The following is an 18,804-nucleotide window of genomic DNA, read 5'->3' as shown; positions in this document are numbered from 1 at the left end:
TTCTAAAATTCCAGTGAATTGATTTCTGAAGAAGGGACAAGAGAAATTAATAAGTGGAATGTTTCTGTAGATCTCCAGATTTGTTTACATGGCTTTATTTTCATGCATCTGTTGTATTTGAGAAATGTTGATTCCGCGTCTTGTTGGGAAATGTGTCATAAAGCATACTTCAGTGTTTTATGTAGGAGAGCATGCTTCGTTCGTTGAAAAAAAAAAGTGTTCTTTCACTTTTGTGGAAGTGTTCTGATGAGTTTTGACTATTTTCCCCATGATAAACTTTACTAAAGGTAGAGTGAGCAGTGTCTTTAGTGTTAAATTGCATTGTAGTCTGTGTCTAAAATGTAGCACCCCAGCTGAAGCATGGCAGCTTTGGAGGAGTTTCAGATTGTCTGTTACAGTGTAGTATAGAGCTCTGCTATCTGTGGCTGGGATTGTTCTTTTGGTTGGAAAACTGACAAAGATGCAATATTTCTTTAAACATTGCTGTCGTTAAATGCAGCTCTGTCAACGTTAACGCGAAGAATTTGTGTAGGTAGAGTGTAATGAATTAGTGGTGTGATTCAAAGTGTCATTCCACAGAGCTTGTCAGGACTTCCTGGAACACATACACGCTTTGTTTGGAGCAGATTAGAGGAAGCACAAAGGGCTGAGAGGGCTGTGATATACGGGCAAGTTCATGAATCCTGCAGGGTTTTATTTTTCTTTCTTGGAAGTACTTGTGTGTAGTCCAGTCCTTCATAACGCCTTTCCAGCTGGAGAAAGTACGCTACCATGATAGTTCCTCACCCACTTCCTCAACTGAACCTCTCAGCAGCAGCTCTGTTTCTGTGTGAATCTGGATGCTGCAAGAGGAAGCAGCTGCTGGAAGCACTTAGATCACTATAAAATCTAATGCTAAAATGGATTGTTTTAAAAGGAAAATAAAGCCTGTCCATAATTTAATATTCAGCTATATCAAAAACTTACATTTCATAAGAGATAGATGTGGAAGATTTTTGTTTTGTCGTTGGTTGGGGTTTTTTTGGTGAAATAAGTTTTTTTAGCTAAACTTCTCCTGAAACAGCATATTGCTGATTAATACTAACACTTTCAAAAATATGTATTACTTCCTATGTTTATCACTAGACTATGTTTAACAATGTGATAATACCTTAACTAAGAATTTTGTTCCCCTACCATCGAAAGGGAAATAGGTAGGGGAAAGAACATAGTGGAGAACTTGGGTTCTCTAATACACAGTCCAACTATGTTCTTCAAAAGGATGTTATAAGGTATTACTTTATTATTAATTTTGTTCAAGAGAGTGATCAGGATTGTTTTCATAGTGAGTGTACTTCTTCCCTCTCTCTCTGTGGTCAGTTGTCACTAGAGATTCTTTCTCTGTTTTATTTCAACAGCCTTTCCATTTCTGTCTTTAGGTGGAATGAATCAAGAGAACTGCAAGCCTAGTATGTGAATTTGGGGAAGGAATAGATTGAGTGGAATACATGAAATATTCAAATTTGTAGTGATCTCTTTGTCAGAACTGTTAGGATCGCCTAACTATTGAGAGAGAACAATCAGTTTTGGCAACTTGCAATGACGCTGTGACAGAGTGTCTGTCTGTAAAGATACTATTGAAGCTGAATATTTTTTGGTGAGAGATCATTAAAATCTCCATGCTGAGCTGGTCTTCGAAGTATCTTTTAGAACAGCAAAGATTTTGTTATGAGTATTCAATAGCCTTAAACAGGGGATTTTGACAATTAGTGTGTCCCTTGGGTTCTGTAGATGCAGTTTGGTGAAGGAGTGGATACAGCTGGCCGCTGCTGTTGAATATGTTGCTTGCCTGCACCCCAGTCAATGCTTGCATTTTTCTCCTTCACTGAAATGGTAACATTATTTTTAAAGCATGGAAGGCCATCTCCATGTTCAGAATGCAGGAACAGAGGTACCTGTGCAGCTGTTATGCCCTCCTTCCTTCTAAACTTGTTCTGAATGTCGCTTCGGGTGCTTGGGATACCTGTGTGTGGTATTTTGCAGGCAGGTACATGGTTGTTCCAGACTGGTTGGAGAGCAGCCCTGAGGAGAAGGATTTTGGTATATCCTGTTATACTCCAGAAGTTGTGAGAGGCTGAACATGCCCCAGCCATGTGCAGTAGGACCCAGAAACCTCCTGTGCCCTGGGCTGATCCCCCAGCATGGGCAGCAGGGCAGGGGGGATTGTGCCCCTGTGCCCCTGGGCTCAGGTGAGACCCCACCTGCAGAGCTGCACCAGCCCTGGCTCCAACAGCACAAGGACCTGGAGCTGCTGGAGCCAGTGCAGAGGAGGGCAGGGAGATGCTGCCAGGGCTGGAGCCCCTCTGCTCTGGAGCCAGCCTGGCACAGCTGGGGCTGTTCCCCTGCACAAGAGAAGGCTCCAGGGACACCTCAGAGCCCCTGCCAGGGCCTCCAGGGGCTCCAGGAGAGCTGCACAGGCACTGGGCACAAGGCATGGAGGGACAGCAGCCAGGGAATGGCTTCCCAGGGCCAGAGGGCAGGCACAGATGGGATCTTGGGAATGAGGAATTGCTGTCTGGGAGGGTGGGCAGGCCCTGGCCCAGGGTGCCCAGAGCAGCTGTGGCTGTCCCTGGATCCCTGGGAGTGTCCAAGGCCAGGCTGGATGGGGCTTGGAGCAGCCTGGGACAGTGGAAGATGTCCCTGCCCACGGCAGGGACTGGGGCTGGATGATCTTTAAGGTCCCATTCCAACCCAAACCATTCTGAGATTCTAAATGTAAGAAGTCTGGGCTTAGCAGGGACACTTAATTAATGAAGGTTCCAGTCTTTTCTTGTGTATGGGCAGATGTCCCTCACCTCTGAGCTTGCTCTGGTTATCAGCCTTGGCAGAATAAGCTCATTTATGTGTACAAAACAACCTACAGCATACTTAGAAATTGCAAGTAAGGTGTGGGATATGGAAGAAGATAAATGAATGTCACATCTCTGTCCCTTATTATGAAGCTTAGGGGTTTTTTTTGGTGTGTGGTGTTTTTTTTTTTTTTTTTGGGTTGTTTTTGTTTTTTTTTTTTTTTTGGTTTTTTTTTTTTTTTGTTTTTTTTTTTTTTTTTTTTTGTTTTTTTTTTTTTTTTTTTTTTTTTTTTTTTGTTAGGAAAGGCTTCAGAGCCTTTCTGGGAGGCAGAGCATTTCTGGAAGTGTCTCAGTTTTTTACAGGGAATTAAAAAAAATCCTTCTCAAAGTCAGTTTGTATTGGAAAAGGCAAATGTGCTTTAAGGCAGAAATAGGTTGCAGTAGGGACTCTGGGACTCTGCAACATTGTTGTGCTGTGTCTGAGAGTTATTAAAAATATCTTGAATTACCTTTCTGAAATACAAGCTGTGCTGCATTGTACAAAATGGCAGGGATAAAGGTTTCAGGTTTAATTTTATAGGAAATACAGTTTTCATTAATTAGACTTGTGCAGTCCCTTATAACCCTTGTGTTACCATATGTTGATGTTTGATTTATGGTTCCCTTTGGTGTGCCATGGATACTCTGCTTTTTCTTTGGTTTTACTAATGTTAGCACTCAAGAGTGTACACTAATGATTTGAACTGCATAGTCGGTGAAAAGATACAATGTTAGTATTTAATTGTATGACTGCTATGTAGAAACTATTGCTAACATTTTGTTGCAGGATGGAGCTCCCAAAGCTTTAAATTATAAAGGCTTCTTTCAGCAGCTTGTTAAGAGCTGGTATCCATAACTGAACATCTGGTTGTTATCAGTGCATTTTCACTTCATTAAAAACTATAAATGCATGTGGAGGAAAAATGAAATACTGTGATCTAGTTATATCACTCCTAAGTAGCACCCTGTGGTGCCAGTACAACTTAGCTGATATTTCTATTACATTCCTTTATTTTCTCTAGTTATGGTTGTTTTAGGGTGCAGTCCTAGTTGTTTGGAAATGTTGACAATTGTTGACAAAATTTACATATTAGCAATGTTGACAAAATTTAAATGTTGGCAAAGTTTCAACTCATTTAGGGATGCTTGCTGCATTTTATGGGAGCTTAGAAGTCAAATGGAGGAGGAGGAGGAAAGGTGATGTAATTGATTATAAAGCTCTACAAAATAACTGCAGTGTAGGAAAGGTGCCATGTAAAGATGATGAGAAATGTTTAGGCTTTCTTTTTTGCCAGTTGTGAGCAGCAAAGAGATTAAAAAATGTTTTCTGTTCTAGCTCAGGAGTGCCATATTTTAATTATTTTTGTTACTTTCAAAAGAATAGGAATTTTTATCAAGACTGTAGTAGCTCCATTATTTGGAAAACATGTGACTTTTGCATTTTTGGCAACTTTGTCTAATCCTCAAAGGCAAACTTCCATCTGTTGAAACTGAGGTTGAAGGTAGCAAAAATATCCAAACTGAGAGAGATTTGTGTTGCTTCACTTTGAAGAGCCTCGAAGTTTAAGGCTGTTGTGCTCGGTTTAGGAAGGAGCTGATTCATATAAAGGGAGTTTTATTTGCTGCTGCACCTTGGGGTGGTAGGAGAACCTTTATCTGTACCACATATTCTTACTCTGTTCTAGTTTAGTTTTTATTTTAGACTTAGATCAGTGTTTTTCTAGGACCTATCTCTTCACTAAGTGTGCTTTAATTTGTAACAAACTTCCTCATCTCAAAGCACAGTATCAGAGGTCTGAGCAGTTTTCTGATACATTATGCTGTGTATCATATTTTTGAAAATCTGCTTTCATATATGGTTTTCTTTTTACAAAAGATAACGGGTGTTGAAAACCCTCAGGTTGCAGGTATTTGGTTCTCAACAGCAAAGACAGAGAGAGTGTGGAGCAGGTCTGCCTTTCACTTAGGCTGCATCACTGAAATGCAGAATGTGATTCCTGTGGCCTGGCTCTGTGTAGAACTCTCTGATGGTGGAATGTAGTTGTTTGATCACCTGGGTCATCTCCTCTTCCCTGGAAGAGGAAGATGGAAGCTGCACCTGGGAGTCTCTGCAGCTGTCCATTTCTATAGGAATTAGGGCTACTCATTTGTGTTCTGTTGTTTGAAAAGTAATGTCTTTTAATTAGTTTTAGTGGGTATTGGTAACAGGACATGGTGATATGAAAAGTAAATGGAGAATAATACATCTTCTGTGCAACATTTAGAAGTTCAGAATCTTTCTAGGATTTTTAATCTGTAGAGGGACGAAATAAATGTCAGTGAGGTGACAATATACACAGTCAAATAGTCTCAGATGGTTTAGGAACAGGTCTGTGAAAAAAGACTCTTGAGTCATGTTAATCCTTTAGGTATTACCTTTAGAGCATTTCCATATTGTTGATGCTCCAGGGCTGGAGCCCCTCTGCTCTGGAGCCAGCCTGGCACAGCTGGGGCTGTTCCCCTGCACAAGAGAAGGCTCCAGGGACACCTCAGAGCCCCTGCCAGGGCCTCCAGGGGCTCCAGGAGAGCTGCACAGGCACTGGGCACAAGGCATGGAGGGACAGCAGCCAGGGAATGGCTTCCCAGGGCCAGAGGGCAGGCACAGATGGGATCTTGGGAATGAGGAATTGCTGGCTGGGAGGGTGGGCAGGCCCTGGCCCAGGGTGCCCAGAACAGGGCTGACTGTCTCTGGATCCCTGGGAGTGTCCAAGGCCAGGCTGGGCAGGGCTTGGAGCAGCCTGGGATAGTGGAACATGTCCCTGCCCACGGCAGGGAATGGAATGAGATGATTTTTAAGGTCCTTCCAACCCAAACCATTCCAGGATTTTTTGTTCTCTCACCCTATTCTTCTCTCAGTTGAGAATGCCCAGCGTGGAGGAGATGCAGTACGAAATGTCAGAGATGCTTTCTGCTTCCAGTCAGTGTTTTCTTAGTGCCCCCTTGGGACATCTCCCAAATGTTTGGAGTCAGCTGTAATGAGTGTAGAGCATTATCAGCTGCCACAGTGCATATGTGCCATCAGTGAGTGTAAAATTAGGAGTGTTTCCAAGAGGAAAGATTATGTTCTCTTTGAGTTGTTGTACTTGTATCCTGAGACTGATAGCCAGATATTGTACTTGCTTTTCAGTTTTCAAAACTGATTCTATTCTCTGTGGTGACTCCTCTTTCACCTTTCTGGGGGCCCTCAGGAAGCAGGGAAATGAAACCTGGTTCCTGTATGATTTGAGACTTTTTGTATGAATCAGCCCTTTTGGCAACTCTCCTAAATTAGAAAATGGGTTACCTTTTAACCTTTTAATACTCGGAGTAGACAGCTCTGGCTGGGTCAAAGTTCAGGAAAATATTTGAACAGGGAGGGGGCTCATTCTAGAGGTGGGAGTTGAAATTTGGAGTTTGGTTTCTGACTGTTCAGGCTGTTTGCTCTGTAGGTGTGAAATAATTTATGAGCTCCCAGCCTCTGTGTGCTGATATAGAAATAGCTGCATTTCACTGAGTAATTAAAGTGTTTACGACAGCATGTGCCTTCAGAGTGTTAATTGGAGTTCGGAGCTGAGATTTTCCTCTATGGTGCCTCTATGCTTCACCTTGGTTCCTCTGTCACAGACCTCTCTCTCACAGGCAGGGAACAAAGCTGAATGATTGGGAGCACAGAAAGCACTTGTGAGCTGTGCTTGGCCTTGGAGAGAAGCCAGCAGCAGCAGGATGGTGACACATAGGTAGATTGTTGAAGTTCTTGGTAGGTGATGCTGATAGGAGGTCATCCACATGGTTTTGAATGGATAAAGCAGATGCCAGGATACTGGGGAGTTGTGGTTTTACCAGGACCATAGTTCTTGTTCTGTGTGGGGTGATTGCATCATTTGGGAACAGTATTTGGGCTAAGGTTGGACAGGCTTGGAGCAACCTGGTCTAGCAGAAGGTGTTCCTGTCTGTGTCAGGGGGTGGAACTGGATGAGCTTTAAGGTCCTTTCTGAAATAAACCAGCCTAGGATTTGATGATTCCAATTTACAAGTTTGCCACCAAAGTTAATAAATAAAATAAATAAACTAAAATGTATGTTCTTGCTGGAAGACCAGAAGAGCAGTTATACTCTCTCCAGTATATATCTTGGAAGAATTATGTATTGCACCAATTTCTTCTAAAGCAGTACTACTGTATGTCTAAATGCAGTGCTGCTTTAAACCAGCTGTAGAGGTCCCAGAGGAGCCCAGGATCTCTGTTACCTACCTGACAACACAAATTAAAATGGAATGTGGGCTGATTCAGTAGAATTTATTTCCTGGAAGTTGTGGACTTTCCATCCCTGGAAGTGTCCAAGGCCAGGCTGGATGGGGCTTGGAGCACCATGTGACAGTGGAAGGTGTCCCTGCCCATGGCAGGGAATGGGACCGGATGAGCTTCAAGGTGCCTCCCAACCCAAACCATTCTGTTATTCTAATTTTTGTCTTTTTTAGTTGATAAGTTGTTATCTAACTATTACTAATTTATTTATGATTATAAATCATACAACTCCTTTGTTGCTTAATTTAAAAATTTTTATTGAAATGATCTGGCAGCATTTGCTTTTGGAAGGAATCCATTGATGTATCAGTTTTTCATTGAAATGTAGACACCAAATACATGTTAAATACACACATTTGTTATGATAGTATCGGGGAATCTTGCATTTTGGAGCTCTTCATTCTTTAAAGAATTAATAATTTAACATAATCTTGGATAGATATGACATGATCTGTATTTTCTTCAGAGAGTTCATGTTTATGTATAAGGTTTGTTGCCAGAAATAGGTTTTAGCTCAGGTGTCACATGAGAGAACCTGGGCCTGCTCCATCCGGTTCATTGATGTCACTGCATACAAGGTATGGTACCAGGACAGCTGCCTGGGATAAGATGAGAACCCAAATGTAGGAGAGAAACAATTGCCATGAGTTCTGGACTTCAGTCTGTGTCAGATTCTTTCCACGTGAAAGATGTGTATTTCTTGAGATGTCTTTTGAGAGACAGACCTGTAGTATCTGCTAACTTACCTACCTGATATGGGAATGTATCTCCCTTAGGAAAGGGGAGGGAGAGAATAAGATGAAAAAATTGAGAATAACTAATGAATCCCCAAAAGAGAAAATCCAAAAGAAGAGAAAGAAAAGAACTCTGCATGTTTTGGTACATTGCATTATGATATCTATTTACACAGAGCGTGAGTTCTATCTGTAGGTTTTTATTTGTTTTGCAAGACACTTGAGAATGAAAAAAAATGCCACAGAAGTTCAAAACAACATGCAGTTATTCTAGCTTTCTGAAAGAGCTAGCTAAATAATTTTGACATGTAATTGATACATGAGTTCATTATTTCTAGTTTCCTCCTTATCTGCAAGCAAACAGTTTTCAGGGGAAGTTGAAGATCAGCAAAAATACCATGTAAAGTCATTCTCTATGACTGATAGCTTTGAATAAAATTAAAAAAAAAATCAAAACCAAGACCCCCTATTATATAGTCTCTCAATATAAATAAACAATGTGTTCTTTGAAGTTGAAAGAGGTTCCTGGTAGTTCTTGTGATCCTTTAGAAATGCCTGAGTTTCAGAAAACCATGCATTTGACCCTTGGTGGAGAAAATAATTTTTCTCTGAAGCTTTATCATTGTGCTGATAAATTAAGGGCAACTAGACCTGAGAGGTTACCCCAAATATCAGGACCCTGCTTATGTTTATGTCAGAGCAGATTTAATTTGAACAGATTGTACAGGTTTGAGTTGAGTGTTTCTACAGTTAAATGTGCCTGTCTGGGTTTTGAACTTAGAGAAAATGAGAATAACTCACTAAGTGGGACTGCTTGAATTTACCTTTCTGGTTTTTTTGCTCTCTGAGTTATAGAAGGATATTGAAAGCAGATTTTTTTTTTCCTTAATACACTACAGTAATCTATTCATTTATTGTTTTTATGCTGATTCTCATCAAAACAGAAAATTATTTTTTAATGTTTCCTCAAATTTGCTATTCCACTTGTGTGGGTTATAATAAAAATAAATGAATGAATGATTGAAATGGAGAAAAAGTATACTAGACCCCAAAATTTGTTTCCTTTCTGAATAGTGACCCAGTGCATGCTGTAGTATGTCATGAAGTTGTTACCCTTTTCATTCATCACCTTGGGGAAGGAGACATTGTTCTTGTATTCTCAGCCGATGTTATAATGATAAGTTTCTGAATGTTTTTCTTATAATATCAAAAAAGTATTTTCCCAACTGTTGCTTTTATTTTGATAGAAAAACATTTTTTTTTTTTTTTTTTTTTTTTTTTTTTTGCTGGTGGCTGGTGGCTGAATCTTTGATAATTGATGTTATGTATGTATTTAAGTCTTCTTTGCTTTGCTTGGGATGTGTGTGGGTGGCGGATTGCACAGCTCGTCTGGTTTGGAGAGGGAGCAGGCACTGTTCCTAGTGCAGCCTTGCTTCTGGCTCAGATGAATTTGCAGTGGAACCAGATCAGAGCGTAACCTCTGGCCTGATCTAATTATCAGCATTTACACTGGCAAACTTCCTCAGGAGTGGGCAAAAAGTCAGGTAACTTGCAGAGAGTAAAAGTAATTCAAAAGGACATCATGATTTTCAGGAAAATGTTACTTAGGCAGTATGTGCTTTCCCAACCCATAACTTCAAATATTTGGGGTTCAAATACTCAAATGAAGTGAGAGAAAATAAAAAACAGTGAATATGCACAACCTTCATTTTTAAAAACATTTTTGTATGAGAGGTGGTGCAGTTCAGTGGATTGTGATCCAGGAAATTGTGATTCCAGTTTGCTGTTGGCTTTGAGTAAATAACTTCACTCTGGAGAAACTCTGGCCTGGAGCTGCTGCTGAAGAGCTTAACTTAAGCTGTCTGTGCATTGTGATGTGTGAAATTCTTGTTTTCACACTTGACAGTAATGTGTGTTGTTTACAGCATACCTGGCAGAACACTTGAGAATATTAAGCTATTTGATTATGTTAAAAATTAGACTGATTTCTTCTAAATAAAATGCTGTGCATTTTAGTGAGGACCACACCAGCTCTGATCCTGTGACTAGTGAAAATCTAGTCCTCTCTGGGGTTAATTTATTTTGTTTCGGGAAATTGCACTGTTGTTTTCAAGTCATCATTGTTTGAAAGTGCGCTTAGTTTTATGCTTATACCTGTTCCAATTGTTGAGAATAAAATTTTTGGAAGGTGACATTGTAACAAAGAAAAATTTAGCACCACTGAATAAACAACATAGATGCTGATTTGTACTTTGGTGTTTTGATTTTTAAAAAATCTTAAATAGAGGTGCTATTAAATATTTGCATTTGTCAATAGTAAACAGATTTTGAATTTCCAGTAGGTCACTGGTCAGAAAATCTTGATAACTGTTGTAGGGAAACCATTGTAACTTAGCAATACTGGATTGTGAAGCATCCAGTGGAAATTAAATGGTGACAGTGGGAGAAGCATTAAAAGGACTTGTGGTAACAATAACAATACTTGATTATAATATTTCTGATGAACTGCAGGGTGGTGCTGTTGCACCAAATGAAGTACCTAAGTTTGGAGGATGTAAAAATGGTGTTTTGTTGAAAGTAAGAATGATACTGGTTCATGTCCACGTTAGTTCACTGTGTTTTAAAAGGTTTCTTGCATTCTGCAGTTTATTACTGATTTAGGAGGCAAATGAAATGCCGTTGTTCTCTCCCTTTTAAAAACCAGATTTGTAACAAAGTCATTATAGGCAGAGGTGGGAACAGAAAGCACAAGATACTTTTAATAGTGTGCCTGTCATCTGTTCTGCTGCGCAGCCTTTCCTAATCAGCCTGAGCTAAATGAACTGTGCTGAACTGTCTGGTGTCTGTATTTAAGCATTGCAGCTCATTCTTTGTGATTATCTTAAATACCTTGTAATACCTTGAAACTTTCTACTTCCCTGTTACCTCAAAAATACAGTTTAAAACTGAGCAATGTATGCGGTATCCTAATACTCTGAGCATTTTGTACACTTGAGCTGGCATTTGTATATTACATTTTTCTCATAGGGATCCAGTTTTCTTGGCAGATGGAGCTGTGTTGGGCTAGCTAGACATTCATTGCCTTACTTAGCATGATGTCTTTGTGACAATTTTGTTTAGTAGTACAAAGGACACACTTCTGAGAGATACTTAGTATTTTGAGGAAGAAGTATAGTCTATCAATTGCAACTTGAGTGCCATAAGCAATACCTCTTTTTACATTGTTTTGTCCTTTGGTGCATGAACAACATGCTTATTTCTAAGAAAAACACCCATTTTTGGTATGGAATGATTCTGAGTTTCTTGTATAGTTGTTTACATGTTCCCAGTTGAAACTCTCTGTGCTATGCAGTGTATAACTTCAGGTGAAGCTACCAAGTATTCTTGGAAATCAGCCTGTAAACAACCCAGTAGATTAATCTCTGTAATTTTCCCTTTTTTCTGCAGAGATATTACATACAGCATTTCTTTGGAAGCCGTGACAACTCTCATTGTGTTCCTCTCCTGCCAATTATTCCACAAAGAGATTCTGCGAGAGAGCATCATTCACAGATACCTGATGCATGGTCGATGGTATGTCCTGCTCTGGGGTGCTGCCTAAGGGCAAAGCCAATGCTGCTGGTGGCTTATTTATATTATTTGTACTTGAAAACAGAAGGCAGCAAAATGTTATCTTGACAGAAAATTTGTTCTGCTTGAAAGAAAAGAGATCACAAAAGCGAACATCTGTAAAGGCTCTTGGAAATCTTACAGCCCAGACTTCAGTAAAACTAATTTGGAAATAGTTTTTATATTTTGAGGGTAGTTTCATTAACTTAAGACAGTATTTAGTTTTTTGATTCAACAATGAGTCTTATAGCACTGCAGCCTAGAGAACTCAGAAATGCTAGTGCTTTCTTGCCATCCAGATAAGCAGCAGTCCTTGCAAAGATGAAGACACATGCTGTGCTGAGCTGAAGGGAACACTTAGCCGGGGGTAGACTTGATTGTGTGAGTAATACCAGTTGTTCTGGCAAGTTGGTGGTTGTGTTCAAGTGCTTTCACAGTGGCTTACATGCATTTTAGTCAGGCTCCTATTCATCCTCTTTCAACTTCAAGTTCCATGTGAGCAGATTTTTCATAAATGCATTTATTCTCTGTTTTCCTGAAGTTTCTACTGGGTGTAAGAGACAGATACTACTGTGACAGGCAGAGGAAGGAGTAAGGCTCAGCTTGGAGCACAGGGCAGACTTCAGCCTGAAACATCAGCAGGATAAAGCCAGAGCCTCAGGATGTGTAGGGTATCCTGGTACTTCAGTCTCTGCACTGAAGGAATCAAGGGTTTTAGGGAAAATGGGGAATGTTTGGGGGAAGACTTAGTATGTGGTCTAAGAGGTCTGATTTGGGAGTAGGAGGAGCCTGACCTCTGGAGAGAGAAGTAGGAATTTGGTGGCTGGGGAGAGCAATATGAACAGGTGGAGTGGTACTGGTGTGACATACCACCCCTAAGGAGAGGGAAGCACCCAGGATTTGTAGATGTTCATGATCAAAAGGAATGACAAAAGTCAGAGGATCTGCCAAATTTTATTAGTAAATTACACACTTGGCATGGAAAACAGTGTTTGTCCCTGATATCCCAGTGTAAGCACAGTGGGGTTTGGATAAAGGTTGGGGGTGACTGTAAAGGGAGAAAGAGAGGGACACAGAGAGAAATTGGATAAAAGAAGGGGACAGAGAAAGGAAAAAAAAGGAGAAAGGTCACCAGTCCTGATTCCAGTGTCGATTCAGCTGATGGGATGTCCTGGGGCCCTGGGCTTTGTGGGGCGCATTTAAATCTTCCACTCCCTGGGGAGAAGTTTTCCACTTTTTGTGCAAGTCAGTTCTCATTCACAGTGCTTCTTTCTGACCTTTCTGGAAATGGGTTGGAGGCTCTGGGGTCTGGGATGGGCTCGTTCTCCCCTGCAGTGCCCGGCCCTTCTGGGCCCATCCCTGCACCCGTGCCGGGCTGAGCTTTCCTGCTGGAGCCACAGCCAGGAGTTTGTCCCTAAAACACTGCTCCATGTGGCCCCTTCTCCAGCCTCATCCTGGACTTCCTCTGGTGTGTTTCTACCAAGTCCTTGTTTGTTATTCCCAAAAACCCTTGGTTGGCTCCACACCATGCAGCTGTTGGTGTTTGGGACATGCACATCAGCCCCTCACCTTCTGGGATTCTACAGATGGGCAGAGGGTCCATCCTGACAGAGCTCCTTTTCAGCTCTGAATGAGATGGGAATGGGAGGCAGATGCTTGCTTTTGTGGAAATGCTACTCCATTTTGGAAATACTGTAACCTTCTTGTTAAACTCAACAAATTCTACTTTGAATTGCCTCTATTTGAGGCATTTTTCAGATTCATTCATGTGAGGTTGGTTGTTTCATTGGTCTTTGCAAATTCGTAGAGTTATGGAATCCTTGAGGTACGAAAAGGTGTTTAAGATTGGTTCTGAGCTGCACACAAATATTGTGGGTGTGCAGAGATGCTGTTGGTACCTGTTCTGTGTTACTAGAACATGGAGTAAAAACTGAAAAAATACAGTGTAAATGCTTTTCCAGTTGTGTTTTGAGGAAAATGAATACAATGATTCTACAAACTAAATGGTTTATTTAAAAGTAGTATTTAAAAAAACAAAAAGCAAAATGCAGTTTTCATGATTCTTCTGTGGAAAATACTCCTTCAGACCCTTGCTGAAATCTGGGCAGCTTTGCACAGGCAAGACCTTGGTGTTCTTTTCCTTTCCAGTCTGGTTAGCACTGGGAGAGTTACTGACCCTCTTTAATGCCAAACACTAGCATTTGCACCCTACCTGGACTTTGTTGTGCCAAATTTTGTGAGTTGTGAGCCAACTGATTTTTTTTTTTTTCCTTTCCAGTCTCCCATACACCAGCAGACTTGTGAAAACTTTGCTGTATAATTTCATTAGACAAGAGAGAAGCCCTCCTCCAGGGACCCACGTCTTTCAGCAGCAAACAGATGGAGGAGGACTGCTCTATGGAATTGCATCTGGGGTGGCAAGTGAGTCTGATTTTCTATAAATTGTACTTCAGACCATATGAAGTATTGCCTTCTGTGTGCCCTCTCTTGCAGACACACCTGTAGCCCATTTCTTTTTCAGTAAGTATTACCAGTGTAGAAAAGCTGTCCACAGGCTAGCATGGCTCATATTGAGATGTGTTAGAATCTGAAGCAATTATACCTGCAGGACAGCAGATGGTAAAAGTATCACCTAGCGTCTCTTTTTTTTACTGACACATTAAAAAACCCTCAGCCAACCAAGGAGGGCCCTATTTGATGAATCACATACTTCAAGTTACTTAAAGTATTGCAAGAAATATTTTTATGTGCATATTTTATTCTTTACAATTACTCTGTGCATCTGGTGACCTGCTCTAAGGCTCTGCTTGAGCAAAAGGTTGGGCTAGGTGGTCCCAAGGGGTCCCTCCTAGGAGGGTCCTTTGATGTAAGGGAGTAACCTAGATAGGAATTTTTGTAACATATTGTGCCTTTCCCAGTAAGTTGACTAATGTTTTTTCCTGATAAGTATGACTAGATTCTGACCTTTCCCAGACTGTTTGCTATAGAGAAATACTGCCTGAAGAATAGCAAAGACTTGATGCCATTTGTTGTTCAGAAGAGAGCTTCTCATTTTTGTTATACTATACACTCTGTTTTGGTCGGTGGCTGCCCCCTTCCCCACACCAGATGTGTTTTACTGGTTTATAAAAATCTGTCCTAGAGGTTTTTTTGTTTCCACTGAGTGAGAATAAAACATAATACAGTGCTAACAGCAAAGGTAGATATTATTTTCCTTCTCCCCGATAAACTAGAGAACACTTTGCAAGTCAGCTGCTGTTAAAACCGATACTATTATTTAGTTCTTTTGTGAAATCAATTCACTGGCAGCCTCCAGAGGGAATATTAAAGTTCAGGCCGCAAGGGGTCTGCCAGGACTTGCAGTCGGAGGCAGTGCCCGCGTCCCTCCTCAGGGCGGCAGTAAAAGCGCACGGCTGCTGCACTCAGCTCCGTCTGCGCTCCGGGCTACACCCTCCGGGGCCGCGCCTGCCTTGTGTCCCTAGCCTAAACCCGGCACAAAGTAGTGGCTTGGTTTGCGATTCACTTACTCGCATGCCAGATTAATTAAATTGTTCCTTGCAGTGTTTTATTCGAGAGTCCCATCAGGTATATTCTTTTCCTTCATTTCAAGTGCAAGGAGAAAGTGCTCTTAACATGTTTTTCTGAAGGAGTTTTCAGTATCTGGATTGTAGTTTTTCAGTTTTTGCTGCATATTTTGGTACATAGTATTACTGAGTAATTGCTGTTATTTATGTTATTATTAGTTCTGATCTCTCTAGTGTCTTTCTGTCTCAGTGCTGCCACAGGCAAAACACTTCTTCCCCTCTTCTGGTTACTTGACTGATTTGTAGATCCATCCATATTGCCACCACTTGAGCCTCCCTCTGTAACACTTCTTACATGATATTCCCTGTGACTTTTTACCCCTTGTATATTAAGTTTCCATTTCTTAATGCAAACTCTTAAGATTTCAGCCTACATCTGTTCTTGTCTCTTCCTACACTCCCACCTCCTTCACTCCTCTTGAACCATTCCCTTAGCAACTACCTTGGCATACGCCTACGCTTGTTTTCTTGCTTCTTTCATGAGTACCTGAAGTGCCATCTCTTAGCCCAGCAAATTAAGTGTCTTCATTTAAAGCTTTAAGAAGAGGAGCCCTTTTAAAGAGCTTTCTAATTTCCTGCCTGGGAAAAGGGAAAAAAGGAGTACCACATCCTGTTAAAAAACAGAAATGTTTTTTCTATCCATGCCCAGACAGTTGCTTGGGATTTTTTAAAAATTATTTGCCTATATATGATGTTGGACTATAGGCGAAACGTGGGCACAGTAGGATTGTAGAGTAAATGGCATATTTGCCTGTCTTTTCTCTGAATTAACTCTTATCAAATCAATACTTTGGTTCCTGTAGCCTCAGGTACATGGGTAGAGTGCAGCACAAATGAAGATGCAGCAACACGAGGCAACAGTCTGTTAGGGAACAAAAGGGAATTTTGAGCAATGAACAGTTGTGGAAAACTTTGATGAGATTTCTGTATTGTATTACTTTTGTGTGTTTTGTAATCTTTACATGATAGAAATTGAAAGAAAGGAAGAATTGAAAACTCGCTTCTGTGTTGCTCAGTGCCTTTTAAGTACCACATAATGCTTAAAGTAAGTTTACTGAAATAGTCTAAATACAATCTACTTAGGATGAAAGGAGATAGAAGCCTGGTTTAAAAAAAAAAGTATTTTTAATATGACATTTTAAGGCCTAAAATAATTATTGTACTTGTTAATTATTTTACTTGATACTACAGTCATCTAAAGGATCGTGCATAATGTTGTTCCTATTTGTAGTCACTTGCACTGCAACAAGAGATCAACAAACTCTTACAAACACCGTATTTTAGATCCACCCTCCTTTTCCTTCCTTGTGATTCAGCAGGAGTGATAATTATACACGATATGAACAGAATTTTACCCTTTCCCACAGTTAACCTTCTCCTGCTTCTCATCCTTCGTAGCCTGTTTTTCTTCCTCTCATGAGCTTCCTTAACTCTGAAACCACACAACCAACATCCTCACACCAATTACTTCTGGGTTTGGCCTCTGACTGGATGCAGGTTACCTCTGTGCAAGGACCTTTTTCTGTCCTGTATATAAAATACCTTGATTGGATTGTCCTGCCAATTCTGTTCCGCTCCAATAATTAAAGAAACAATGGTGGTTTTGGAAGGAGGGGAAAAATAATGGTATTTATTTTTGTGACTCCATAAAGGTGATTTTTCTCTACTGAGTCAACTTTGCTTTGTCTTTGTAGTCTTTCAGTAGGTGTGCACAGTAATTGTAAAGTGCTGCTAGATCTGGGGCAGTGTTGTGAAGCATAAATGACATTAATATGCATGGCAGTAGAATTTAGATATTAGAAACTCATTTATTGGAAACCAGAAATTAATTATTCTTGGTTCACAAAGCACATTGAACCAACTTAGCCTCAAACCCAAGTTTTTTTGTTGGCTCTAAGTTCCCTCTTCTTTTTTGTTGAGATTTGTTAACATTTGCCAATTCATAGTCTACAGTGAACTAAGTTGAGACAACTTTTTGTGGACAAGCAATTTTTTTTAAATTAGTCATTTTATTGCTTGCAAAATAGAATCCTTGTAAGAGTGAGGAACTGCCAAGCAGATGATGTGCTAAGACAGGGAAATGATAGTGCTACTCAAGACTGTTGAAAAATAAGTAAATTTAGATGTTTTCCTTTGAAATAGTTGATCCAGTTTATACTTTGCTATTAAAAACAACTCCAGACACTAATGCGTCTGGCAGAAGTAAGGAGTTACTGCAACAGTGGGATCTAATTGACTTGGTTTGTGCTGTTAGGGTGTTTATAGATGTGAGGGGTACAATGCTGTATCTGTAAGGAACTCAAGCAGAGTCAATAACTGGATTCAACTTCATTAATCACTCAAGTCATCATCATAACTAATCTGCCACACAAGTGCACTGTTGTAGCATTAATAGAAATTGCAGAATTCAGTGTGTAGTGGTCAGTGATGGCTTGTTTTCTCATGTCTGTATACTTTGGTTGGAACTAGAGAAATATTCCCAGCCATTAATGATGTTATGTCAGGGAAGTATATGCTTTACTCTGCATTTTACTGTTCAGCATTAGGAAACCTGAAGGTATCAGACCTCTGTTGTACATCTGTGATTTATATACACTGTAGCTTATTCTGTTTTTTTTTTTTTTTTGTGTTAATTTCTGATTAATAGAAATGGTAATTTTTAACTTTACAAGAAAACTGTTTACTAATATTTGGTGTTTTATGTTAATATCTTTTTCCTCTTCAATTTTGTGTAGCCTGAGTTGTAATATCTACATTAAAATATATCAAAGCAGAGAGACACAAATACTAACAATGTGTCTGTTATTTATTATTCTTAGGATCTCACCAACCTTTACTTCTGCTAGCAAATGCTTCACTCTGCTTGCTTCTACCTTCCAGATCCTTTTTGTGATGTGTCACAGATCTGGTGTCTGTCTCTGGTGCTTAGTCAATGGTAAATTGCCTGTTCATGCCCATCACAATGGAAATGTACCCTTGAGCTTTCTTTACTAGTTCTGTCTGTTCGTTCCTTCTTCCTTACAGTCTGTAAGTGTCATCCTCTTGATGATGTAACTATGATATTTTCCCCTGTCTGAATGGGAAGATTGAGGAAGTTTTCAGATCTTTAATCTTTCACTTAGTTCCCGTGACAATGTGCCTGACATAGAGCAGTGTGTGGCTGCAATTCAAGCGCAGGTACTTTGAGAATAAATAGTTGAGTGTTCTGGTTGTGTAGCTGTGGCAGGGGCAGTCTGCAAGAGCTGCATGGCAAACTGGTGCCACAGCAGCTTCATCCTGCTCAAAATCTTTGCTTGGGTGCTACAAGGACCATAGAAGCTGGTTTGAAATTGGGTTGCTGCTGCCTGGCCAATGCCTCAGTGTCACCTTTGAGAGTTTTCAAGTTTTTATGACAAAAACTCACCTTCTGACTTAATTACGTTGGTACAGAAATACATTGTGTCTGGTAGGTATCTCTGCAGACCAGAGATGTACTCGTTATCATGCTCTTAGGCACTTCCTTTGATGTACACTGTGCCATGTATGTTCTGTTCTTGTAATGTAATTTATCTTTGTGTACTTGAATGATGTGAGAGTATAGAATGATTATACAGCAATAGCACTTCTGGTGGCATTTGTCCCCAGCTCTTGGGACTTTGAAGGACATGGATCTGAAACCAGAACAATTGTATAATTAAGAAATAATAATG

The 18,804-nt window shown here is 40.3% G+C and overlaps 1 protein-coding gene across 5 annotated transcripts in view; it reads left to right on the top strand.

Moving 5' to 3' along the window:
- Positions 1 to 18,804, top strand: part of DYM (dymeclin) — a 176,105-nt gene that overhangs the window by 30,132 nt on the left and 127,169 nt on the right. For all 5 annotated transcript variants that reach the window (XM_050986711.1, XM_050986710.1, XM_050986708.1 and 2 more), the window contains 2 exons: positions 11,370 to 11,495; positions 13,810 to 13,952. In XM_050986711.1, the coding sequence (XP_050842668.1) occupies positions 11,370 to 11,495; positions 13,810 to 13,952 (269 nt within the window). The remainder of the gene's footprint in view (positions 1 to 11,369; positions 11,496 to 13,809; positions 13,953 to 18,804) is intronic.

Source organism: Serinus canaria, chromosome Z (genome assembly GCF_022539315.1).
Source record: "Serinus canaria isolate serCan28SL12 chromosome Z, serCan2020, whole genome shotgun sequence".
Taxonomy (NCBI): domain Eukaryota; kingdom Metazoa; phylum Chordata; class Aves; order Passeriformes; family Fringillidae; genus Serinus; species Serinus canaria.
Note: the sequence above shows the minus strand (reverse complement) of the source record. Positions and strands in the feature narration are given on the sequence as shown.